Raw genomic sequence first — 21,715 nt, forward strand, 5'->3', positions numbered from 1 at the left:
TTTTGTGATGGGGTCTTGCTCTGTTGCCTAGGCTGGAATGCCATGGCACAATCTGGACTCACTGCAGCCTCCAACTCCTGGGTTCAAGCAATTCTCTGCTTCAGCCTCCTGAGTAGCTGGGATTACAGGCATCTGCCACCATGCCTGGTTAATTTTTGCGTTTTTAGTGGAGATGGGATTTCAACATCTTGTTCTGGCTGGTCTTGAACTCCTGACCTCATGATCCACCCACTTTGGCCTCCCAAAGTGCTGGGATTACAGGTGTGAGCCACTGTGCCCAGCTTATTCTTAAATTTTACAGCTGCATTCCCCTTCCTGCTCCTGCTATGACAGCGTTCTTTCTTTAATTTTCCCAACCCTGAAGGCTTTACCCATGCCCATCCTCGTGTCTTTCCTCTTGTTAGGCACACAGGCACCAGTGAATGTTATGCCTTCCTGATGAATTGACCTTTTCATCATTATGACTTGCTCCTCTTTATCTGTGATAATACTTTTTGTCTTGAAGTCTACTATATCTGATATTAATATAGCTACTTCAACTCTTTTATGTTTATTGTTTGGATGGTATATATCTTTTCCATCCATTTACTAGCAACTTTTCTGTCTCTATATTTAAAGTATATCTTTGTATTGAAAGTATAGTTGGGCTCTACTTTTTCATTCATTCTGACAATTCCAGTCTTTTAATTGGAGTCTTAGTCCATGAATATTTGATTAGCATATAATGTGATTATTGATATGGTTGGCTTTGGGTCTGCCATTTCACTATTTGTTTTCTGTGTCTACAGCTTTTTTTTCTTTTGATTGTTAGACTATTTTAAAAATAGCTTTTGTTGACCAATTGCATTTTAGTTATACTTATTTATGTTGTTTTTTGGAGTGGTTGTTCTAGGAATTACAATCTACACCCCAACTATTCCTAAGCTCCTTAGATTTAATATTGTATCACTTCATGCAAAATGTCAGAACCTTATCACTGTAAGGGCTATTCTCTTGAAGTTAACTCCTACTTTGCAGTTAGAGCTCAGGTCAAAGATCACTTTTTTCTTGTCTAACTCTCCAGACTAGTTTAAGCCACTATTACTTGCTTTCTGAGCAGGCACTTTGGAGTATTTATAACACTTGCAGTTTGCTCACTGTGGGATCCCCAGTACTTAGCAGAGTCTACACAGACTCTGCATAATTATTTGTTAATTGAATGAAGGACAGGGAGCAAGCCCTGAGCTATGGCATGAAAAATATAAAATATTTTATAATAATATACTTCAGGGGGTGGGAATCGCATGATGTAAGGCGTAGACGTTGAAACGACAGTATATGTGGGGTGGCATATAATAAAGTAGATTAAATGAAAGTTAAAATAGAAAACAGCTATAACAACAATTGCCACCATTTATAGGACATTTAATAATGGACCAGGCACTGTGCTAAACTCTGCACATTTAATCTTATGTAACCTCAGTCCTGTGAGTTATTTCTGTCTCCTTTCAAACAAAGCCACCAAGGTGCAGAAGGATCAGGTACCTCAGTCTCAATCGTAGGTAAGGCTATGCATTCAAATGCAGATCCATGTGACTCTGAGACTTAGAATGGAAGCAAGATTGGAGTGCTGGGCTGATTGTTTAAGGCTTTGAGTGCCAGTCCTAGGTAACTGTGTTTTGATTTGGGGCCAGAGATAAGTGGGGAGAAGCCCAGAGATGTTACTGAGGGTTTGTAGACAGTTATGCTAGATGCTGCTTTATTTCCTTCTCAGGGGAAAAAGAGCAGAAAGCCTTCTCTGATGCTTTTGAATAGGGGAGTGCAGAATAAAAAACTGTTTCAGGAAGATCCGCCCAGGGCCAGTAGGCATGCGGGACAGAAGTGAAATGTGTACGGAGCAGTAGCCAGATCCTGCTGTAACAGCTGCCTCAGTCAGAGTAGGGGCTGTAGTATTTTAAAGGAAGGAATAAAGGTGTGAGATATGTTTTGGGAGAAGTATGGGTAGGTTTGGTTAATTACGAGGTATGAGGAGTAAAAGATTCTTCCCTTATCTTCCAGGTCTTTTGTAGCTGCTAACTGTAGGTATTGCCTGATCACAATTAAATGTATCTGTCATGGGGATTATCATAGCCCAGTTTCCCAAACAGACATCCTTGGGGGTCTGAGAGAATGTTCTTTTTGCGGGAGAGGTGGACAAGGCTGGGAAATATGGCTATAAAACCATGAAAAATGTTTTGTTTGTTCTGAGTAAGACTTGTGCTAACCCAGCCTTCCTGACTAGCACATAGAGGGCTATTTTTCTACTTCTGTGGTATTCTTATCCCTGGTGGAAATTTCTGTCACGGAACTAGTTTAGTCACGGAACTAGTTTGCTAGATGTTACTAGGTGACTGAGAAAATTGGGAGTTTCTGTGCATGTTCTGTGCGATAGATGGTGACGCTGGAGGAGATTTTGAATGTCTGTAGTATGTATTTGTGTGCATTATCTGCCTTTGAGATGACCATTGAAAATTGTGTTAAACTGAGGTTTTTTTTTTTCTTGAATGAGAAAGAGCTTAAGAAATTCCCAAACCAGCATCAAAATGTTTTCACTTTCCCAGTGAAACATTTCACCGAAATTAAAAGATTGCTTTGAAAGTGATCCAAAATATAAGATCATTCTCTGAAGTTCAAGGTAAATGCATGAGATTTATGAATGCATTTGGACGTTACCCAAAGTATCGAAGGTCTGATTTTTGTTATCAGTGTAGAATACAAAAATACAGCGTGAACGCAGATCTTTCATATATTAGCATGCACTATTTTCTAGGCTTTGGTTTCTGTTTCTCTCCGTGTGCCTGTCTCCCTAGAATTGCTTTAAAGCTTGTGATTTTAGTCGAAACCAATGATGAGGTGTAAGAGTTCTCCTTTCTCTATGTTTGAATTACTTTGTTGTAAACCTGTTGAAATCCATGTGCACAGTAGTTTGGTGCACTGCTACTTTGGACCGCTTGGTGAGGAGTGTGAATTTACATTCTCAGCTGGTATTGTCTCTTGGCTTAGTAAATACTTGATCTTGGATGTGTGTGTACAGCTGTTTTGTCCTAGATGCTGCTAATGTTAAACATATTTAAAAGTATCTCTGCATTCATGGTCTCCTCTCCTTCCCAGTGGTTACTAAAAGTACTTTTTCTCTTACTCTGCACGTTGTACAATGGGAAGATGTTCAACCTTACTAGTCCTTTTATTGAAAAAGATTCAGTGCTGCTGATCTGGTTCCCAGAGCACAATCCTAAGAATGAGATCTTGACTAACTGTTGTGTGTGCCTCAAGTTTTTGGGATCTTAGTTGCCTCACCTTTGCAGATGGACAGAGTAGTTGCTGGAAGTTCTATCCTAAGAATTGTTGGCTAGATATAGCTGAACAAGCTTAAATCTCTGTAAGGAAAGGCATTGTACGAATTTTGGTGGCTGTTACCCTCCGTTATTTTGAGATGTCTTTGAAGAGGTTCAAGGCTAGTACAAGAGGAAGCTGTTTGTGTCCCTTACAGATTCTGGCTTGGGGGTTTTAGAAGTATGCTGTTCCAGAATTTGGACTCTCCTCTTTCTATTTTTGCCTGATTAGACTTGGCAAAAGCCTTCAGAGCAGTGTCATAAAAGTTTGTTGTTTGAGTTCATGTAACACACATTACCTCTTATTCTGAATCTCTTAATGCTGCCTAATACCATTAAGTATCCATGTTCCCAGTCCAGTTTCTCAAACTTGGGGTCTACAGACTCCCTCAGGTTAGATAAAGTGGTTTTCCTCTAAAAGGGGTCTATTGGTGCATTACTGGAGTTTGATAAATAATGTCTAAGCAACAATAGTTAACACTCTGGAATTTGAATCTTATTCTTGCCTTTTGGATTCTTGTCATTAATGTTAACTCTTCTCAGAAACTTTAGGAAATAGACCATCAGGGTGCATTTTTTGGTTGTGGTGCTCTGGATTTTTACCTCCTTTCATTTAGTTTCTCTAAGACCCTGAACTAAAGTTTTGTACTAGTAAACCTTGCAGAAGTGACTGCCAAGGTTCTTTTTTGGCTCTTGTTTGCTTCTTCATGTAATCGAGTAGTCTGTGACCCTAGTGTTCTATAGAAAGTTAAAGGAGTGAGGTGAAAACTTTATATACTTTGTTCCTTCCTGGATCCGTGTGTGTGTGTGTGTGTGTGTGTGTGTGTGTGTGTGTGTGTGTGTGTGTAGCTTTGTGTTTGTGCCTTTACAATGGGGGAAGAGGGTGCGGTAGAGAATTCTGAATGGACTTTTCTTCTTGGGATCTCCTGCTCTTGAGCCAAGATGGGACATCCAGTTTCTTCCTGGTGGTGAGACCAACGCTGGCACTGGGCATGGAAACCCAGGTTTTCTAGAGAGGCAGAAACCTCAGGTCTTCATGTTAGCGTGGTCTCTGTATCAGCATCACCTGGGAACTTGTTAGAAATACAGATTCTCTGGCATCACCTCTGACCTACTGAAGTGGGAACTCTGAGTGGGGCCAGCAGCTTTGCTCTAGTAAGTTCTTCAGGGAATTCTGATGGATGCAAAAGTTTGAGAGCCACTGCTTTAAGGAAAGGGTTATTTTAATTTTCCAAGAAGGCTTTTTGTTTCTCTGCTGACTGGAGCTTCAGGTTATCACTTTCTGGAACTAAAAATATGATACAAACAATAGCAGCAATGCTAATTGCCAGCCATTTTTATAGGGTATGATGGTTGGGAGCATGGACTTTTTGGAATTCTTCACTACTGTGTGACCTTGGCCAAGTTAGTTACTCTCCTGGCTTTTTTTTTTCGTTTTTGAACTGGGTTACAGAGATAACGTGGTAGAAACTATTACTATCTCCGTTTCACAATTGAGGAAACGGAGACACAGCAATGGTCCCAGAGCTTGCTTAGAGCCCCTCTTAAATGGAGTGGGGGGTTTGAATTTGAGTTGTCTGATTACAGACCCCTGGCTCTTACCCATGGTGTGTTCCTCCCTCTTGTGTGCATCTCCATCATTCAGTCTTAGCTGGTACCAGCATGTATTCACCTGTAACCACAGCTGTGAGCTAGAGGATGGCCTAATGAGTTGGAATTAGAGCATCCCCATTGTTGTGGTGTTGCAGCATGAGCAAGACTTTGACACTTCAGGGTGGAGCTCAGTGTTTCTTAAATCCATAGCCTGGTTTCTTAAACCCCCTTTTCAGAATAGGGCTCTAAAAGATAAAAGCTATCTGTGGCTCTCACTGGAAGTGCTGTGGAAATCTGGGCAGGAGATCGGAAGAGTTAGTTGGTTGTGGCTGCTGGGTCTGTGACTCTCACTGGAAGCGCTGTGGAAATCTGGGCGGGAGATGGGAGGAGTTAGTTGCTTGTGGCTGCTACCATTGAGTGGGTGGGCTGTCCTCAGTGTGCAGATGGGTGGGCTCCATGGAGAATTTTCCTGTGTCCCCTGCACTTTCAGATGTGTCACTGAACTTCAACTGTTTTTTCCTATCTCAGGTGGGAATCTGTCTTATATATGATCTCAGAGTATTTTTTGTATGATTTTAATATACATTTAATATACACTGAGTTTCTGAGGAATATAACTGTTGTGTCTTAATATGTTGGGAGACTATTTTGTTAGTTTGAAACTGTACCAAGAGTGTTTCACTGTTTCAAAAAATTCATGTTATGCTCTTCCTGCTCATTTTAAATGGTAGTACAGCACACCTGTCTGTATCAGTTTGCATTTTGTAGTTACTATGTTATGCTGATGCTAGGCATAGGAACAAACATTTAACAATTTGTCTTCTATGACCCTGCTTCTTCAAAGTTTAATGTGTCCATGAATCATGTGGGAATTTGTTAAGATGCTGTTTGTGACTCGGTGGGAGAGGCTGAGATTCTGTATTTCTTTTCATTTATTTATTTTTGAGATGGAGTCTCGCACTGTTGCTTGGGCTGGAGTGCAGTGGTGTGATCTTGGCTCACTGCAATCTCTGCCTCCTGAGTTCTAGTGATTCTTCTGCCTCAGCCTCCTGAGTAGCTGTGATTACAGGTGCCCACTACTACGCTTGGCTAATTTTTTGTATTTTTAGTGGAGGTGGGGTTTCACCATGTTGACCACACTGGTCTCGAACTCCTGACCTTGTGATTCGCCTGCCTCAGCTTCCCAAAGTGCTGGGATTACAGGCATGAGCCACTGTGCCTGGCCAAGATTCTGCATTTCTAATAGGCTCCCAGGTAATGCCAGTGCTCCTGGGCCATTGACCACACTTTGCAGTTGTGAGAGTCCAGTGTAGTGTGCCTGAGCGTTTCCTGTTGAAGTGCCTATTTAATCGTAAGTTACTTCCTTTTTAACAATTTTAGAATGAGAGCATTATATTGATTTTAAAATATATTGGCATAGGTAAGTTATCTATGAATTTCATTTCACACTAGGGAAATCGATGTTATAAAATCTTTGTTTTCAGGATGGTGTGTGAGGCTTGCTGGGGTGAGTGCCCCTACTCTGGGTGACAAAGCGATGCTGGTTAGAAACACAAATGCAATTACAGCTCCACATTCATGAGGTAGTGACTTAGAATATGCTCATGTTAATTGTTCAGAATAGGATGTCATTCATTCATTTATTCTTTGAACAAATATTTATTGAACACCTGCGATGTGTGCCATTTGCCAGGTACTGCATCTGTGGGCTCGGTGTTTGGCCTGCGTTTGTGAACAAAATTACGATCCCCAGTTTTATGCACCTTACCTTCTCCTCGAGGAGAGCAATAATACACATTGTAAATAAATGACAGTGTGTTTTAGGTGATAAATGCTATGGATTGTTGAAGGATTAGGAATGCTGGGAGGTAAAGGGAATGGGTGGGCAGTTCCAATTTTAAATAGAGTCATCACATTTCTCATTGAGAATGTGAAATTTGAGCAAAAACTTAAGATGGTCAGGTCATTGACCATGTGGACACCAGGAAAAAGAGCAGTCCAGGCAGAGGGAATGGACAGTGCAAAGTCCCTGATTAGAGAATGTTGGGCTGGTATGTTTGAGGAATTTCAAGGAGACTGGACCGCGTTAGTGAAGGGGAGTATGGTTAGGGATGAGTTCAGAAAGGTAATGGTGTTAAGATCACACAGGGACTTTTAAGACATCATAGGGCCTTTGCTTGTACTTTGAGTAAAATAGAGCATTATTGCAGGTTTTGAGCAGGAGCAACATGATCTCACTTGAGTTTTAAAAAGCTTCCTATGGCTGCTGTGGTGAAAGGGTCCTTCGGGGGCAAGGTAAGAAGCTAGACCAGTTAGGAGCCATTGCATTGCCTAAGCATGAGATGATGCAGTGCTGGTGGTGAGAAGTGATCAAATTCTACATGTATTTTTGTGAAATTTAGAATGCAGAGTTTAAAATTCTCAGAACTCAAGGCTCCCAATAATATCTGTGTGGCTTCTAGTTTGAGGAAAATCTGAAGTAGATGACAGATATGTATATCTAGTTCCATGTTCTATTTCTTCTGGGGATTCTGAGTTTGTGCACACATCAGGAGTGGGCATCTCTTCATGCCGTTGATTAGCAGTTGGATACAACGAGCAGCTATCTGATCTGGTGTTAGTTTAAACTAAAAAGTGAAGCAACACTAAATAGAACTATGTGGTTCTGAAAACCTCACACATTCTTCTTGATTAGGCCAGAATGTATTTTTAGTAAAAACATATGCTGTTACTCAATGTTTCTTGTAATATTCTGATGGTAAATCAAAGATAAATATTCAGTTTTCTCATCCTACTTTCTCCCTGACTTCACTGCTAGTACTCCTACTTTCTTAGTCTCAGAGACTACTGAAATTATGGTAGCATATTGGCTTTAAGTTGACTGAAACCTTTCTGACTTAAAGTATGCATTATGTAGTTTTGCCCTAGATTTTCACATAATTTATTTGAAAATGTGGGAGCAGTTTGGAGATACCTTCTGATATGTACTTGTAACTCATCTTCTGTGTGGATCACAATTTCAGTGACCTTCTGTGCTTGGAGGAGACTTGATTACCATTAAGTGAAATTTCCTATACAGGGGTCTTTTGAAAACTCGCCAAAACAGTGGCTCGCCAAGGCATTCGTAAGAGCACACATAATTAAGTAAAGTTACATGGCATGTCTCCAGGAGACCTCTGTTCTTAGCCAAGGTGACCTTTTTAGACTTTGGTCAGGTGCTTAAATATCATAAACTATTTTGTTCTAAGCTTCTTGATTAATCTTAGCAGTGATTTTGATCAATTGCTGTTTTTCATTTTACGCATGCAGCAATTACTTAAAGTAATAAGTATATCTTATTCTTATGCCGTGGCTACTATTACTACAACTGTTACTAGGATTATTTCTTGGCTTGGAGTGAGGGGAGCAGGAGGCAGCTTCATTTATTCAAACCTCTCCCTCTTAGTCTTTCAAGTCTGTATTTTAGAAACTCGAATTTAGTTCCGTAACTCTGATAATCTGGGTAGGGCAAGGAGGTCTTTTTTTTTTTTTTTTTTTTTTTTAAAGGCTTGGGTTATTTTTGATGTGTTATGACCTTGGAAAAGTGTTCCTATGTCTATCCAGTAGGAGATCTTTTTAAGGAGAGTAGGAGTTGTAGCCACATATTTTTAGACCACATTTTCATGTGGCATTTGTTCTTTGGTGGCATGGTGTCATGGAAATTTCTCTTCCTAGTCTAGGATTTAGAAGATAGTATTTCTGTGCTGGCTTTGTCCAGTTGCTGCACTAGCTTAGTGAGGCACACTTTTCTCATCTGTACAACGGGCATGAAGATACATGTCTACTGTCTCCCTTGGAATTGGAGTTGGTAAAGATCAAGTGAGCCAAAATATGTGAGAAAACATTGCAGCTCTAAACTTCCCTTCAGTTGTAGGTTGTGATGTTGTGTGGCTGTAATCATAAGGCATGTGCCTAGGAACCCTTCATTTGTCTTTAATTCACCATAAGTCTTGGGTAAGCTAGTGACCCAGCTTTCTTAAACATAAATTAGGCGTGTGCATAGAGAGGCTGGTCAGGAATGGAGAGTCAAACTATGGACTCTCTGGAATCAGTGCTTTTTTTTTTTTTCTTTTGAGAGGGAGTCTTGCTCTGTCACCCAGGCTGGAATGCAGTGGTGTGATCTCGGCTCACTTCAACCTCCGCCTCCTGGGTTCTAGCGATTCTCCTGCCTCAACCTTCTGTAGCTGGGATTATAGGCACCTGCCATGACGCCTGGCTAATTTTTGTGTTTTGGTAGAGATGGGGTCTCATCATGGCTGGCCAGGCTGGTCTTGAACTCCTAACCTCAGAGGATCCACTTGCCTCGACCTCCCAAAGCTCTGGGATTACAGGTGTGAGCCACTGCGCCCAGCCTGGAAACAATTCTTTAAAAAAATTCTATCATTTTATATTTCTGTGGAATTTTTGCTCATTTTTTTCTTTTTCTAACTTATAAGTTAAAAAAATTATAAACTTACAGTAAAGTTTAAAGAATAGTATAATGGGCCAGGCACGGTGGCTCAATCACTTTGGGAGGCTGAGGCCAGAGGATCACTTGAGGTCAAGAGTTCGAGACCAGCCTGGCCAACATGGTGAATCCTGTTTCTACTAAAAATACAAAAATTAGCTGGGTGTCGTGGCGGGCACCTGTAATTCTGGCTACTTAGGAGGCTGGGGCAGGAGAATTGCCTGAACCGAGGAGGTGGAGGTTGCAGTTAGCCGAGATTGCACCACTGCACTCCAGCCTGGGCAACAGAGACTCCATCTCCAAAAAAAAAAAAATAGTATAATGAACACCCATATGCTCTATACCTAGAGTCAATAGTTAACATTTGCCACATTCGCTTTATCTCTCTACACATTCACATATTGGTGTTTAAACTTCAATCTCTGCCTTCTTTGACTGTTGTCCTTTCAAGAATTCTCCTCTACAGAGTATAACAAATTTAGCTGTTACTCAGGATGCATATGTTGGATTATGTTGAAGCTTTTACATCCTTCTGCTTAATCAGTACCTTCTCTTGAACAGGATGAACTTACTGCTGTGAATGTAAAGCAAGGCTTCAATAATCAGCCAGCCTTCACTGGAGATGAACATGGCTCAGCCAGAAATATTGTAATTAATCCATCAAAGGTAATGTTAATTGTTTCCTTAAACTTGTGAAAAAGTGTGTATATGTGACACCCTTGATAATCAGTGTTGATAAATTAATGTTATTTAAGCCACAATCCATACTCAGAATTCCCCTAAATACCCTGTATGCTCTCTCCTTCCCCAGGATCCAATCAGGGATCATACATTGCATTTAGCTGTCACATCTTTTAATTTAGTACAGTACAGCTCTCTACCTCTCTTCCTCCTTTTCTCTCCTGCCTTTTTAAAAAGGCTTTCATGACTGCTGTACTAGAAGAGCCCAGGTCAGTTGTCTGACATACTAGTGCTATATTCTAGATTTTTCTGATTGTTTTCTCATGACAGGATTCAGGTTAGATTTTTTTGTAAGAAGACAACATTGCATCATATCAGGAGACATGCAATGCCAGTTTGCCCTATTATTGGTTATAGTTTGATTGTTTGGTCCAGGTGGTGTCTACCATCTCCCTGCATTGGAAAGGTAGTCATCTCTACCTCTTAGTAAGGTCTACAAGGTGAGAGCATATAAATATCCTACTCTTCAATAAAAATTCACCCTGTTATTTCAGCATCAGTTGATGACTCCTGCTGAATGATTTATTTTGCTGGTGATTACAAAATGCAGGTTTTTTAATTATCATTCCTTACTCATGTTTTACTTGGCATTGTTTTATAAAAAGAAGTGCTTCCTTTTAAACTCAAGTTTTTAGTATCACTTTGGATTTTTTTTTCTTTTAATTTAATGTATTACAATCCATACCTTCATTTTTCTTTTTGATGCTCAGATTGTCTCATGTTCGGCCAGTAGGGGCCCCTCTAACCTGGCTCCTGGTTAAATGACCTTGTCATCCTATGAGCACTTCCTTACTTTTGTCACCAAAACACATTCCAAATTTGTTCTTTCCCAAACCAGATCTGGATGCTAGACATGCTCAGTGCTACTGGAGTGTCATTCTTTCTAGGCTTTCTCAGTGGATAGAGATGGGAAACATAGATACATATTTTTTCTACCTACCTATCATTACCATTTCTAGCCCAGTGCTGCAGGGTATTTCCCCTACCTTTTCATATTCCATGTTTAGGTTTCCTTTCTCCCAAACTGAGAACCCTGGCTCTTATTAGTATCAATATATTTATTCATTTATTCTGTCTTACAACACATATAGAAAAGTTCCAGAATAAAGTACTTCGGTGCCACTCCAACAGCAAAACTACTGAATAAATGTACAGTTTTTCTACAATACTTTTTGCTCTTAGACTAACTTTCATTAAAAGCATATAGTCAGAATGTTGTGCTCAAAATTTTTTAAAATGTCTTTTTCTGTGTGTTTATCTTATCAATTAGGAATATAAATAGAATTGTTTGTATTTCTATTTGTATTCTTTTACTGTTTGATTTTTTTCATATATTTTGAGTTGGATATTAACAGAAATTAAAAACATCATACATACAAATGAAAAGAAATCAGATATGCAGGTGAATTTCTATTTCCTTTTCCTTCTCCAGAGAAACATGTTAATGGTTTGTGTATCATTCTAGATCTGTTTTTATGTGCATACATGTATAAACAAATATATAAGAGATTACTTAAGCAGTGTGAAAGAAAATAGAAACATTTTCTGCAGGTAGTCCCATTGAGTCCCATTGACCAAACACAATGTTTTTAGTTTTGTCTTTTTCCAATCTTGGTACAATTTTTTACCAACCGCAATTATGTATATGTAATTTGTGTTCCTTTTTTAAAATTATGATAAAACATAACATTTACCATTTAATCATTTTTAAGTGTACAGCCCTTGGGCATTAAGTACATTTGCATTGTCGTTGCAAATATCAACCATCAATACCATCCATCTCCAGAATTTTTTCTTTTTTTAAAATTTAATTTATTTTTTTGAGACAGAGTCTTGCTCTGTCACTCAGACTGGAGTGCAGTGGCACAATCTTTGTTCACTGCAGCCTCTGCGTTTCGGGTTCAAGCCATTCTCGTGCCTCAGCTTCCTGAGTAGCAGGGACTGCAGGTACGTGCTACCACGCCTGGCTAATATTTGTATTTTTGTAGAGATGGGGTTTCACCATGTTGGCCAGGCTGGTCTTAAACTCCTGACCTTAAGTGATCTGCCTGCCTTGGCCTCCCAAAGTGCTGGGATTACAGACGTGAGCCACCGCGCCCAGCCTTAGAGCTTTTTCATCTTTCTCAATTGATCTTTAAAAAATTGAAACATTATTTTGTATGCACTTTTCCTTATGGCTGAAGTAGTCATATGAATAATAATTTATGGCTAGATAACATTCCATGATGTATGTTATGTAATTGACTGAAACCTCTATATACAGCAGTTAGTTTCTTGCCAGTTTCTCATGGTTATTTATAAAGAAACTGTAGTCATACTTGATTTTGTTCTTTAGGATAAATTCCCTGAATTGTATTAATACTTGGTTTAAGGGTATATTAATCTATGAGGGCTGCTATAACAAAATACTTCAGACTGAGTGCCTTTAACAATAGAAATTTATTTTCTCACCGTCTGAAGGCTGGAAGTCCAACATAAAACACCAGACTTGTCAGCAAAATTAGCCGGGTGTGTTGGTGGGCACTTGTAATCCTAGCTACTCTGGGAGGCTGAGGCAAGAGAATTGATTGAACCCAGGAGGCAGAGGTTGTGGTGAGCTGAGACCATGGCAATGTATTCCAGCCTGGGCAACAGAGCGAGACTCTAAGAAAAAGAAAAAAATAACCAAAAAATAAAAACCTTATCTTTTATACCTTGTTTGAGGGAGTACACAATTGTATAAACCTGTTGGAGGGCAGTTTGGCACCAGACTTCTTGTCTCCAGTTGTCTCTCTTCTTGGCTTGCAGATGGCCACCTTCTCACTGTGTCTTCGCATGTTTTCTCCTTGTGTGTTCCTCCCTGGTGTCTCTTCTTCTTATAAAGTCCTACTGGATTAGGTCCCAGTCCTGTCACCTTATTTAACCTTACTTACCTCCTTAAGGACCTATCTCCATATATAGTCACATTGAGGGTTACGGCTTGCAGATGAATTTTGAGGATGTACAATTTAGTCCATAACAGAGAGTATGAATGCTTTATGTCTCTTGTTGTAAACTGCTAAATTGTTCAGTTGTATCAAGTTTTATGTCAATTTAAATAACTGAGTGAATAAAAATAACATCTGTTAGACTTTTTCTACCACTATTTCTGTGAGATTTACTCAAGGACCCAAGACTTCTGAGGGGAATTTAATTTTATAAATATAAAATACATGAATTATAATGTAACTTCTAAATTTTTCCCCATATTTTTATCAAATGAATTTATTTTTATTTTTTTTATTTTTTTTTGAGACGGAGTTTCGCTCTTGTTACCCAGGCTGGAGTGCAATGGCGCGATCTCGGCTCACTGCAGCCTCCGCCTCCTGGGTTCAGGCAATTCTCCTGCCTCAGCCTCCTGAGTAGCTGGGATTACAGGCACGTGCCACCGTGCCCAGCTAATTTTTTGTATTTTTAGTAGAGACGGGGTTTCACCATGTTGACCAGGATGGTCTCGATCTCTTGACCTCGTGATCCACCCACCTTGGCCTCCCAAAGTGCTGGGATTACAGGCGTGAGCCACCGCAAATGAATTATTTTTAAAAATAACTTTGGATGGATGGGAACAAATGTTAAACAAATCTTATCTCTGGTCAGGCACTGTGGCTCACACCTGTAATCCCAGCACTTTGGGAGGTCCGGGGGGCAGATCACCTGAGGTCAGGAGTTCAAGAGCAGCCTGGCCAACATGGTGAAACCCCATCTTTAGTGTAAAAAAAAAAAAAAAGGAAAAAAAAGAAAGAAATTAGCTGGGTGTGGTGGTGGGCACCTGTAATCCCAGCTACTCTGGGAGGCTGAGGCAGGAGAATCGCTTGAACCCAGAAGGCAGAGGTTGCAGTGAGCCAATATCACACCAATGCATTCCAATCTGGGCAACAGAGCAAGACTCTGTCTTGAACAAAATAAAACCCTAAAAACAAAAACCTTATCTTTTGTACCTTATTTTAGGGAGTACACAATTGTATAAACCTCTTGGAGGGCAATTTGGCAATGCTTATTAAAATTGCAGAATTATACAATCTGAATTCTGGAAGTTATCCTAAAGCTCTAGCTATGTTTGAAATAACAAATGTGAAAGGCTGTTCATTTTAGTATGATTTGTAACAGCAAAATTTTGGAACAAATGCTATGAATGTCCATTAATGGTAGCTTGATTAAATAAAATATATATCCACACAGTACATTGTTATGCCTCTATAAAAATGAAGCAGCTTTTGGTATACAGATAAGGAAGGGTCTCAGATATTTACCAAGTGTGCATAATGAGCTATACATACAAGGAAGAGAAAAATAATAGATGTGTGTTTACCTGTATTCACATAAAGAAACACTGGAAGGACACATAAAAAATGAATCAAAGGTGATTGAGGGAAGGATGGAGTAGGAGGGGAAGAAGGCAGACGGGTGGGAGAGGCTTCTAGTTGTTCTGCTTCCTGCTCCAGTTCGAGTTGGGTCTAGCCATAGATCTGAACTTATGCAGAAAGAGCTGGAAGTACTCAGGGATTGTCTGTGGCCCAAGGACCTGGGAAGGTGGTTGGGAATAGTTAACCAATTCACTTCAGGTGGGGAATACTCGGCCAGACATGTGACTCAGGCGGCCATTTTCTCACACCCTGCTGTCGCCATCTTCCAGGCAGACAAAGACACCATCCCCCACCCTTGTCTGATTCGGGCATGGTGACTGCCTGCTTACTGAGGTTTGGGAGTACGCATATTTAACCCCAGACAGATGCCCACAGACAAAATTTTGGCTTGCGAGAAGGGTATATGGCCCAGTCGACCTGCTGCTTCTTCCCTGTCACTTCGCTGCTGTCTTTCCTCTACCTCCTCCGCTATTTCCTACCCTCATGGCAGCCAGGACGTGGGGCCAGAGTGGTAGCGAGGAAGGGATGGAAGCCTGCCCCCAGTGGAGAACGCACAGTGGGCGGAGCCGGGCGCCACAGGCCTGGGATCCAGAAGTCTGAGCCTAGCTGCGCGAGAGCATTTATTTGCTCGACCAAGAGTTGTCCGTGTTGGTGTCTCTTCTCACATCCCTGCTGGAAGTATAGGAAGAGAGCAAGCAGATTTGAACCTATCTGCTTTCAAGCTGGTCATCATGATGAAACTTAGACACAAAAATAAAGGGCCACAAGAAGCCTGCAAAGCAAAATGGGGAAGAAAGCAACCTCCAAAGTGCCCAGTGCACTTCCTTTAGTTCACTCCAATGATCATGCCAGTTGAGAGGCTGAATTAAAGAAGAGGGTTGGTTCTCTGTATGTCAGATCTAACAGTGGGAACCACAGTAAAAAAAAAAAAAAAAAAAAAAAGGTTGAGGAGGTGCAGCAAGTTGCCTGGGAGCAAGAAAGACAAAAACGCAAGACCATCGAGAGCTACTGTGAAGATGTCCTGAGATGCTAGGAGGAGTTTGAGCATAAGGAGGAAGTTTTGCAGGAATTAAATACATACGAGGCTAGAGAAAGGCTTATTACAAGGAGGTCTGTAAGGTGGTGGAATACTCGGATGTGATTCTGCAAGTCCTGGATGCCAGAGACCCATTAGGCTGCTGCTGCTTCCAAATAGAGGAGGCTGTCTTGCGAGCACAAGGCAACAAGAAGCTGGTCCTGGTCTTGAACAAGATCTACCTGGTCCCCAAGGAGGTTGTGGAGAAATGGCTGGATTACCTTCAGAATGAGTTGCTAACCATGGCTTTCAAGGCCAGTACCCAGCATCAGGTCAAAAACCTGAATCGTTGCAGTGTACCAGTAGATCAGGCCTCTGAGTCACTGCTGAAAAGCAAAGCCAGCTTTGGAGCTGAAAACCTCATGAGGGTTCTGGGGAACTATTGCCGCCTTGGTGAAGTGCGCACGCACATTGGTGTGGTGGTGTGGGTCTTCCCAATGTTGAGAAGAGCAGCCTGATCTATAGCCTGAAGCACAGCCATGCATGCAGCGTGGGAGCCGTTTCTGGGATTACCAAATTCATGCAGGAGGTCCAACTGGACAAGTTAATCTGGCTGCTGGATGCTCCAGGCATTGTTCCAGGGCCCAACTCAGAGGTGGGCACCATCCTGCATAACTGCGTTCATGTGCAGAAGCTGGCAGATCAAAAGAGGCAAAGAAGGACATTACATAATGGTAAAAGGATCAATGCAACAAGAAGAGCTAATGATCCTAAATATATATGCACCCAATACAGGAGTACCCAGATACATAAGACAAGTTCTTAATGACTTATAAAGAGACTTAGACTCCCACACAATAATAGTGGGAGACTGTAACATCACATTGTCAATATTAGACAGATCAACGAGACAGAAAATTAACAAGGATATCCAGGACTTGAACTCAGACCCGGAACAAGTAAACTTAATAAACATTTATAGAACTCTCCACTTCAATACACAAAACATACATTCTTATCAGTACCATATCACACCTATTCCAAAAGTGACTACATAATTGGAAGTGAATCACTCCTCAGTAATTGCATAGCATTTCATAGGTTTAAATGAAATATTGGTTGGCTGCTTGTTTGTTATTTTCTTCCCTTATTCCTTCCTGTCTCCATTGTTAAGCACAATTACTGGCATAAAAGAGGTTTTCAATTCTCATTTTTAGACTGCATTCTATCCTGGGCAGTAAAGCAGTACTCCCGTTCTCTCTCCCTCTTTCTCTTCCTTTTTCTTCCTCTCCTTCATTCTTTTTTTTTTCCTTTAAAAAAAAAAAAAAAAGGCTGGCAGACCCTGTGACCCCGGTGGAAACCATCCTGCGGCGCTGCAACCTGGAGGAGATTTCCAACAACTACGGTGTTTCTGGGTTCCAGACCACTGAGCACTTTCGCATGGTAGTGGCCCACCATTTGGGGAAGAAGAAGGGAGGCTTATACAGTCAGGAACAGGCGGCCAAAGCTGTTCTAGCTGACTGGGTCAGTGGGAAGATCAGCTTCTATATACCACCATCACCTACTCACAGTCTGCCCGCCCATCTCAGTGCTGAGATCGTTAAGGAAGTGACTGAGGTCTTTGACATCGAGGATACTGAGTAGGCCAATAAAGACACCATGGAATGCTTGGCCACTGGAGAATCTGATGAGCTGTTGGTCCATACCCATTTCAAGTGGGTATGGACCCACTTGAAATGGAGATCAAGTTGCTCCATTCTTCAATGATGGTAATAGCAGATGCCATTGAAAGTAAAACTGCTGTGTATAAGATTGGAGATCTCACTGCGTATTGCACCAATCTGAACCATCCTCAGATGAGGTGGGCTAAACGCAATGTGAACCACTACCCTAAGAACAACAATATGGTGGATGTCTGCTCAGTGGACTGCTGCCCAGTGCTGCAGAGGATCATGGAGACTAATCTCCTGCAGCAGGGTCAGGCTCTGGCATCCGCCCTGAAGAATAAGATGATGCAGAAACGTGCAGACAGAATCGCCAGCAAGCTGTCTGATTCCATGATGTCTGCTTTCGACCTCTCTGGCAGTGCTTATGATGGTGTTGGTGACTAATCTACTGATCTCACTTCCCTTCGGCTCCAAGCACCAGTTCCAGTGGTATGGCGGGGGGAATACCAGTGGAATAGTTTGGTTCTCCCTGAAGCACCTACATATTAAAAGAACACTTCCCCCACTATGTGTCTTCTCACTCTCTTCTGGTAAAAAGAGTCCCGGCTAGGCATAGTGGCTCACACCTGTAATCCCAGTACTTTGGGAGGCTGAGGCAGGCGGATCACCTAAGGTCAGGTTGAGACCAGCCTGGCCAACATGGTGAAACTCCGTCTCTACAAAAAAATGGAGTAGTGGCGGGCATCTGTAATCCTAGCTACTAGGGAGGCTGAGGCAGGAGAATTGCTTGAACCCGGGAGGTGGAGGTTGCAGTGAGCCAAGATGGTGCCATTGTACTCCAGCCTGGGCAATAAGAATGAAAGTCCCTCTCAAAAAAAAAAAAGAGACCCAAGGGGCTGCAGCTGCCAAATCCAATACCCTCTATTTAACCCCTACTCTGTTTTATAAGAGAAAAGAAATCTCAGCAGAAAAATAAAATCAAATTGTTTACTTGGAGGTAGGCTTTGGGACTTGGGAATGAGGCTCTTTTTGTTGAATTTTTGGATTGATTTCTGAATAATATAAATATATTGCTATTACAATAAAATTAAATGTTATAATCATGTTTTTACCTTTTTTTGGAGCCCTAATGTGTATTTTCCAGTCTTTTGCTTTCTTGGGAATTTTGACTTTGTTTACAGTATGCATGTGTTTACAAAGGCTTGTTAGCAGGAATTAATATATATACATGCAGTCACTGGGTTCCACTGCTATCATTAAGTATATAGGAGAATATAATTATAAAATTGATTGCTCATACTTCTTTTTTCATTTTTATACCTTTGTTCATTATTAAATACTTATATGTAATTGCAAATAAGAGACCTTTTAAATGTAAAGCAATCTACAGCTATAGGTGTTTTGTGCTCTTAGTGCAAAGACCAAATATCAATTGAGAAATTTAAAATTAAACAGTTGGCTGCTACTGGCTGCTTGTTTCCAAACAGCTGGTTTTGCTACATTTTTGCCCTTAATTTATTCACTGTTTGGATGTCCTTCAAATGTTTGCTATAAGAAAAAAATCACAAAAACTGTAGTGAAGTTGTTTGTATAAAAAAAAGACTTCTTTTCTACTTATTTTAATTTTTATTATTGTATTACATTTACACACTAAAAACAGACTTCTTATCATTACATCATTCACAAAGATCAAAGAATGTCAGGCTTTTCACCCTCTAGGTGAACTTGGCTAATGACTTACAACTGTGTTTCAACCTATAGATAATTAATTATTTCTTGACTTATTAAGGCAGTGATTCATATTTTGCTTCAACAGGGTAAGTATTTTATTTTAGTCATGGTTGCCACTGTTTGCTAACTTCATTGGGGGTATTTATCAGAAATTAACTGCATCATCTTATTAAAGAACTCCTAGAGTCTGAAATGTGATGCTTTGATAGGATTCTTGAAAAAATTCCAACAAATTTTTTTATAGATTCACTGAATTTTTTGTTTGTTTATTTTATTTTATTTTTTTTGAGTTGGAGTCTTGCTCTGTCACCCAGGCTGTAGTGCAGTGGTGTGATCTCAGCTCACTGCAACCTCTGCCTTCTGGGTTTAAGCAATTTTCATACCTTAGCCTCCCAAGTAGCTGGGATTAGGGGCGTGTGCTACCATGCCGGGCTAATTTTTTTGTTGTTGTTGTTGCTTTGTGTTTTTTTTTTTTTTTTTTTTTTTTTTTTGTAGAGATGGGGTTTTGCCATGTTGGCCAGGCCGGTTTCAAACTCTTGACCTCAAGTGATCTGCCTGCCTTGGCTTCCCAAAGTGCTGTGATTACAGGGATCAGGCATGAGCCACCACACCTAGTGAGATTCACTAAATTTTTAGAGATTACTTTGTTTTCTGCCTTCTTGTCACTTATTTCCTGTTCCTTTCTTTTTTCCTTGTCCATCTTTTAATTTGGTTAATATGAAAATGGTACAGTAATTCATAGTAGCTTTCTCTGCCGCTTTCATTCAGAGCAGGTAATACTAGCTTTCTCTTGAAATACTTGTAGTTGTGAAATTGGCAGCCTAATCAAAAATGTTGAATACCAAATTTAATTGAACCTTTTGTAATTTGCCATTTAAATAAATTTCTCTAGACTCTTTTTTTAAAAGCATTGAGTGTAAATATCGAGTTTCCTTTCCAAAAATATGTGCTATTAAGATGAAACAAGAAAAAGAATGATTACTGAGTGATTACTAGGCTTTCTTCTCTCAGGGAAAGCATTCTCTCCTGATGGGTATGTAGTATTAGAAAGGAGAAAGTGCAGCTGAAGGATTAAAGCAGAACCTGTTCTACTGAAATTTATTCAGGATGTAATTAATTTCATCTTAGAGATTTCCAAAGGCTCTCCTTGCCCCCCTCTGCTGAACTACTTGTGAATAGTGGTATAAAAGTGCTGTGTGTCATAGTTAGTGTAACAAAATCACATCTCTTGGCTTCAAGGACTTAAATTCCCAATTTATTTTCTGATGAGCTGTATGAAGATTTTCAGTTGAAACAATAAAGATAAAATACTAATGTACAGTACTGAGCTACTTGCTTATTGTCTTAACTTTTTCTTTTTTTTCTCTTCTTTCCACAGATTGGAGCTTATTTTAGCAGCATATTAGCTGAGAAACTGAAGCTTAACACTTTCCAGGACACGGGAAAGAAGAAACCACAAGTTAATGCTAAAGACAATTATTGGCTGGTTACTCCTCGATCCCAGAGTGCAATTCATAGTTGGTTTTCTGACTTAGCAGGAAATAAACCACTTTCTGTTTTGGCAAAAAAGGTATAAAATATTTCTTACATTGTTTTAGTTATGGTCTTAAAATCAGCTGTTTGTGATTATATATATTTATATTCAAGTATATATTTCTTCTTCCCAATTATTTCTGAGACTGCAAGCCTAATGGTGGGTTTGCAGTACCAGGTGGATGCTACGCCATGCTGTTTTCCTCTTTATTTTTATTGTATGTGATGCCTAGGACATCTGTAAACCCCTAAACATTCCGCATACCAAGCTGTTTTATGTGGATTTTAGGTAGACAAGATTTTAAAATCAAGAACAGGCAATAAGACTTCATTAAAAAAAAAATTACATTTCCAGTTTTCTTAGGCCAAGATGTCCAAGATTTGTTAGAGATTCTTGCTTTGAGGTTATTTTCTTGTCTTTAAAAGCACCCATCCAAATGCTTCAAGCTGTCTCCTTCCTACCAAGAGAGAGAAAGATTGTGATTCTGTGTGCTTGTTCTTTGAAAAATTTTTAGAACAAAATGGGCAGGTTTATTCATAGCTTCTAGCTTTTTTTATAGGGGAGGGGATGTGGGAGGTTCTTTTAAAATCTTTGCTTTTGGTCATTTTCCTCAAGTGGGAAATAATACACAGATTGAACAGTCTTGTGGCCGAAATAATGTATCTCTTGAAATTTATGAAACTTTGCTCATAGTCTTGATCTCTCATTTCTTTCACAACTTTGAAATAATCCCAGGGGTCTTTTCTTAGCTCTCTTAAAGACCTTTACTGTTAAGGAGTGCCTGTCTTCTGTTCCTAGTATTAAGTTTTCATTACCAGCTTGGTATAGGCCCAGTTTATCGGGGAGCTCTTTTGTATTTTTGCCTGTTTTCTAAAGCGACTCTTTGAAAATAGTGTCTGTAGCTTCCTTTGGCTTTATTTTGCCTTAATGTCATAATGCTGTATTGCTTTGCAAAGATTTCAGTGGTGAAAGGCAACTGAAATCTTGGAAGAGTGTAATAGTCAGCATAACCACCTCTTACCATTCAGTTAGTGCCACTGTCTCAACCCAGGCTAAACCACGTGTGACTCCTTTTCCAGTGGTGAACATTTACTTTGTGGTCCCACTGTGGCCAATGTATCTGAAGGCCATATAAGTCATAGGACATACTTCAATATGTGATGGCTTTTGACTAACAGTTCATAGTTTCCCTGTTGCCAGCCTGATAGCTTTCCAT

The 21,715-nt window shown here is 40.2% G+C and overlaps 1 protein-coding gene and 1 pseudogene across 5 annotated transcripts in view; both read left to right on the plus strand.

Annotated features, from left to right (window-relative positions):
- MED12L (mediator complex subunit 12L) overlaps positions 1–21,715 on the plus strand; it is a 366,898-nt gene that overhangs the window by 21,787 nt on the left and 323,396 nt on the right. For all 5 annotated transcript variants that reach the window (XM_064378799.1, XM_021669546.2, XM_064378797.1 and 2 more), the window contains exons 2-3: positions 9,991–10,095; positions 20,344–20,535. In XM_064378799.1, coding sequence (XP_064234869.1) covers positions 9,991–10,095; positions 20,344–20,535 — 297 coding nt within the window. The remainder of the gene's footprint in view (positions 1–9,990; positions 10,096–20,343; positions 20,536–21,715) is intronic.
- LOC105706580 (guanine nucleotide-binding protein-like 3-like protein) lies at positions 14,956–17,835 on the plus strand (annotated as a pseudogene).

This window comes from Aotus nancymaae, unplaced genomic scaffold (genome assembly GCF_030222135.1).
Source record: "Aotus nancymaae isolate 86718 unplaced genomic scaffold, 86718_ANA_hifiasm-v0.15.2.pri h1tg000019l, whole genome shotgun sequence".
NCBI classification, from domain to species: domain Eukaryota; kingdom Metazoa; phylum Chordata; class Mammalia; order Primates; family Aotidae; genus Aotus; species Aotus nancymaae.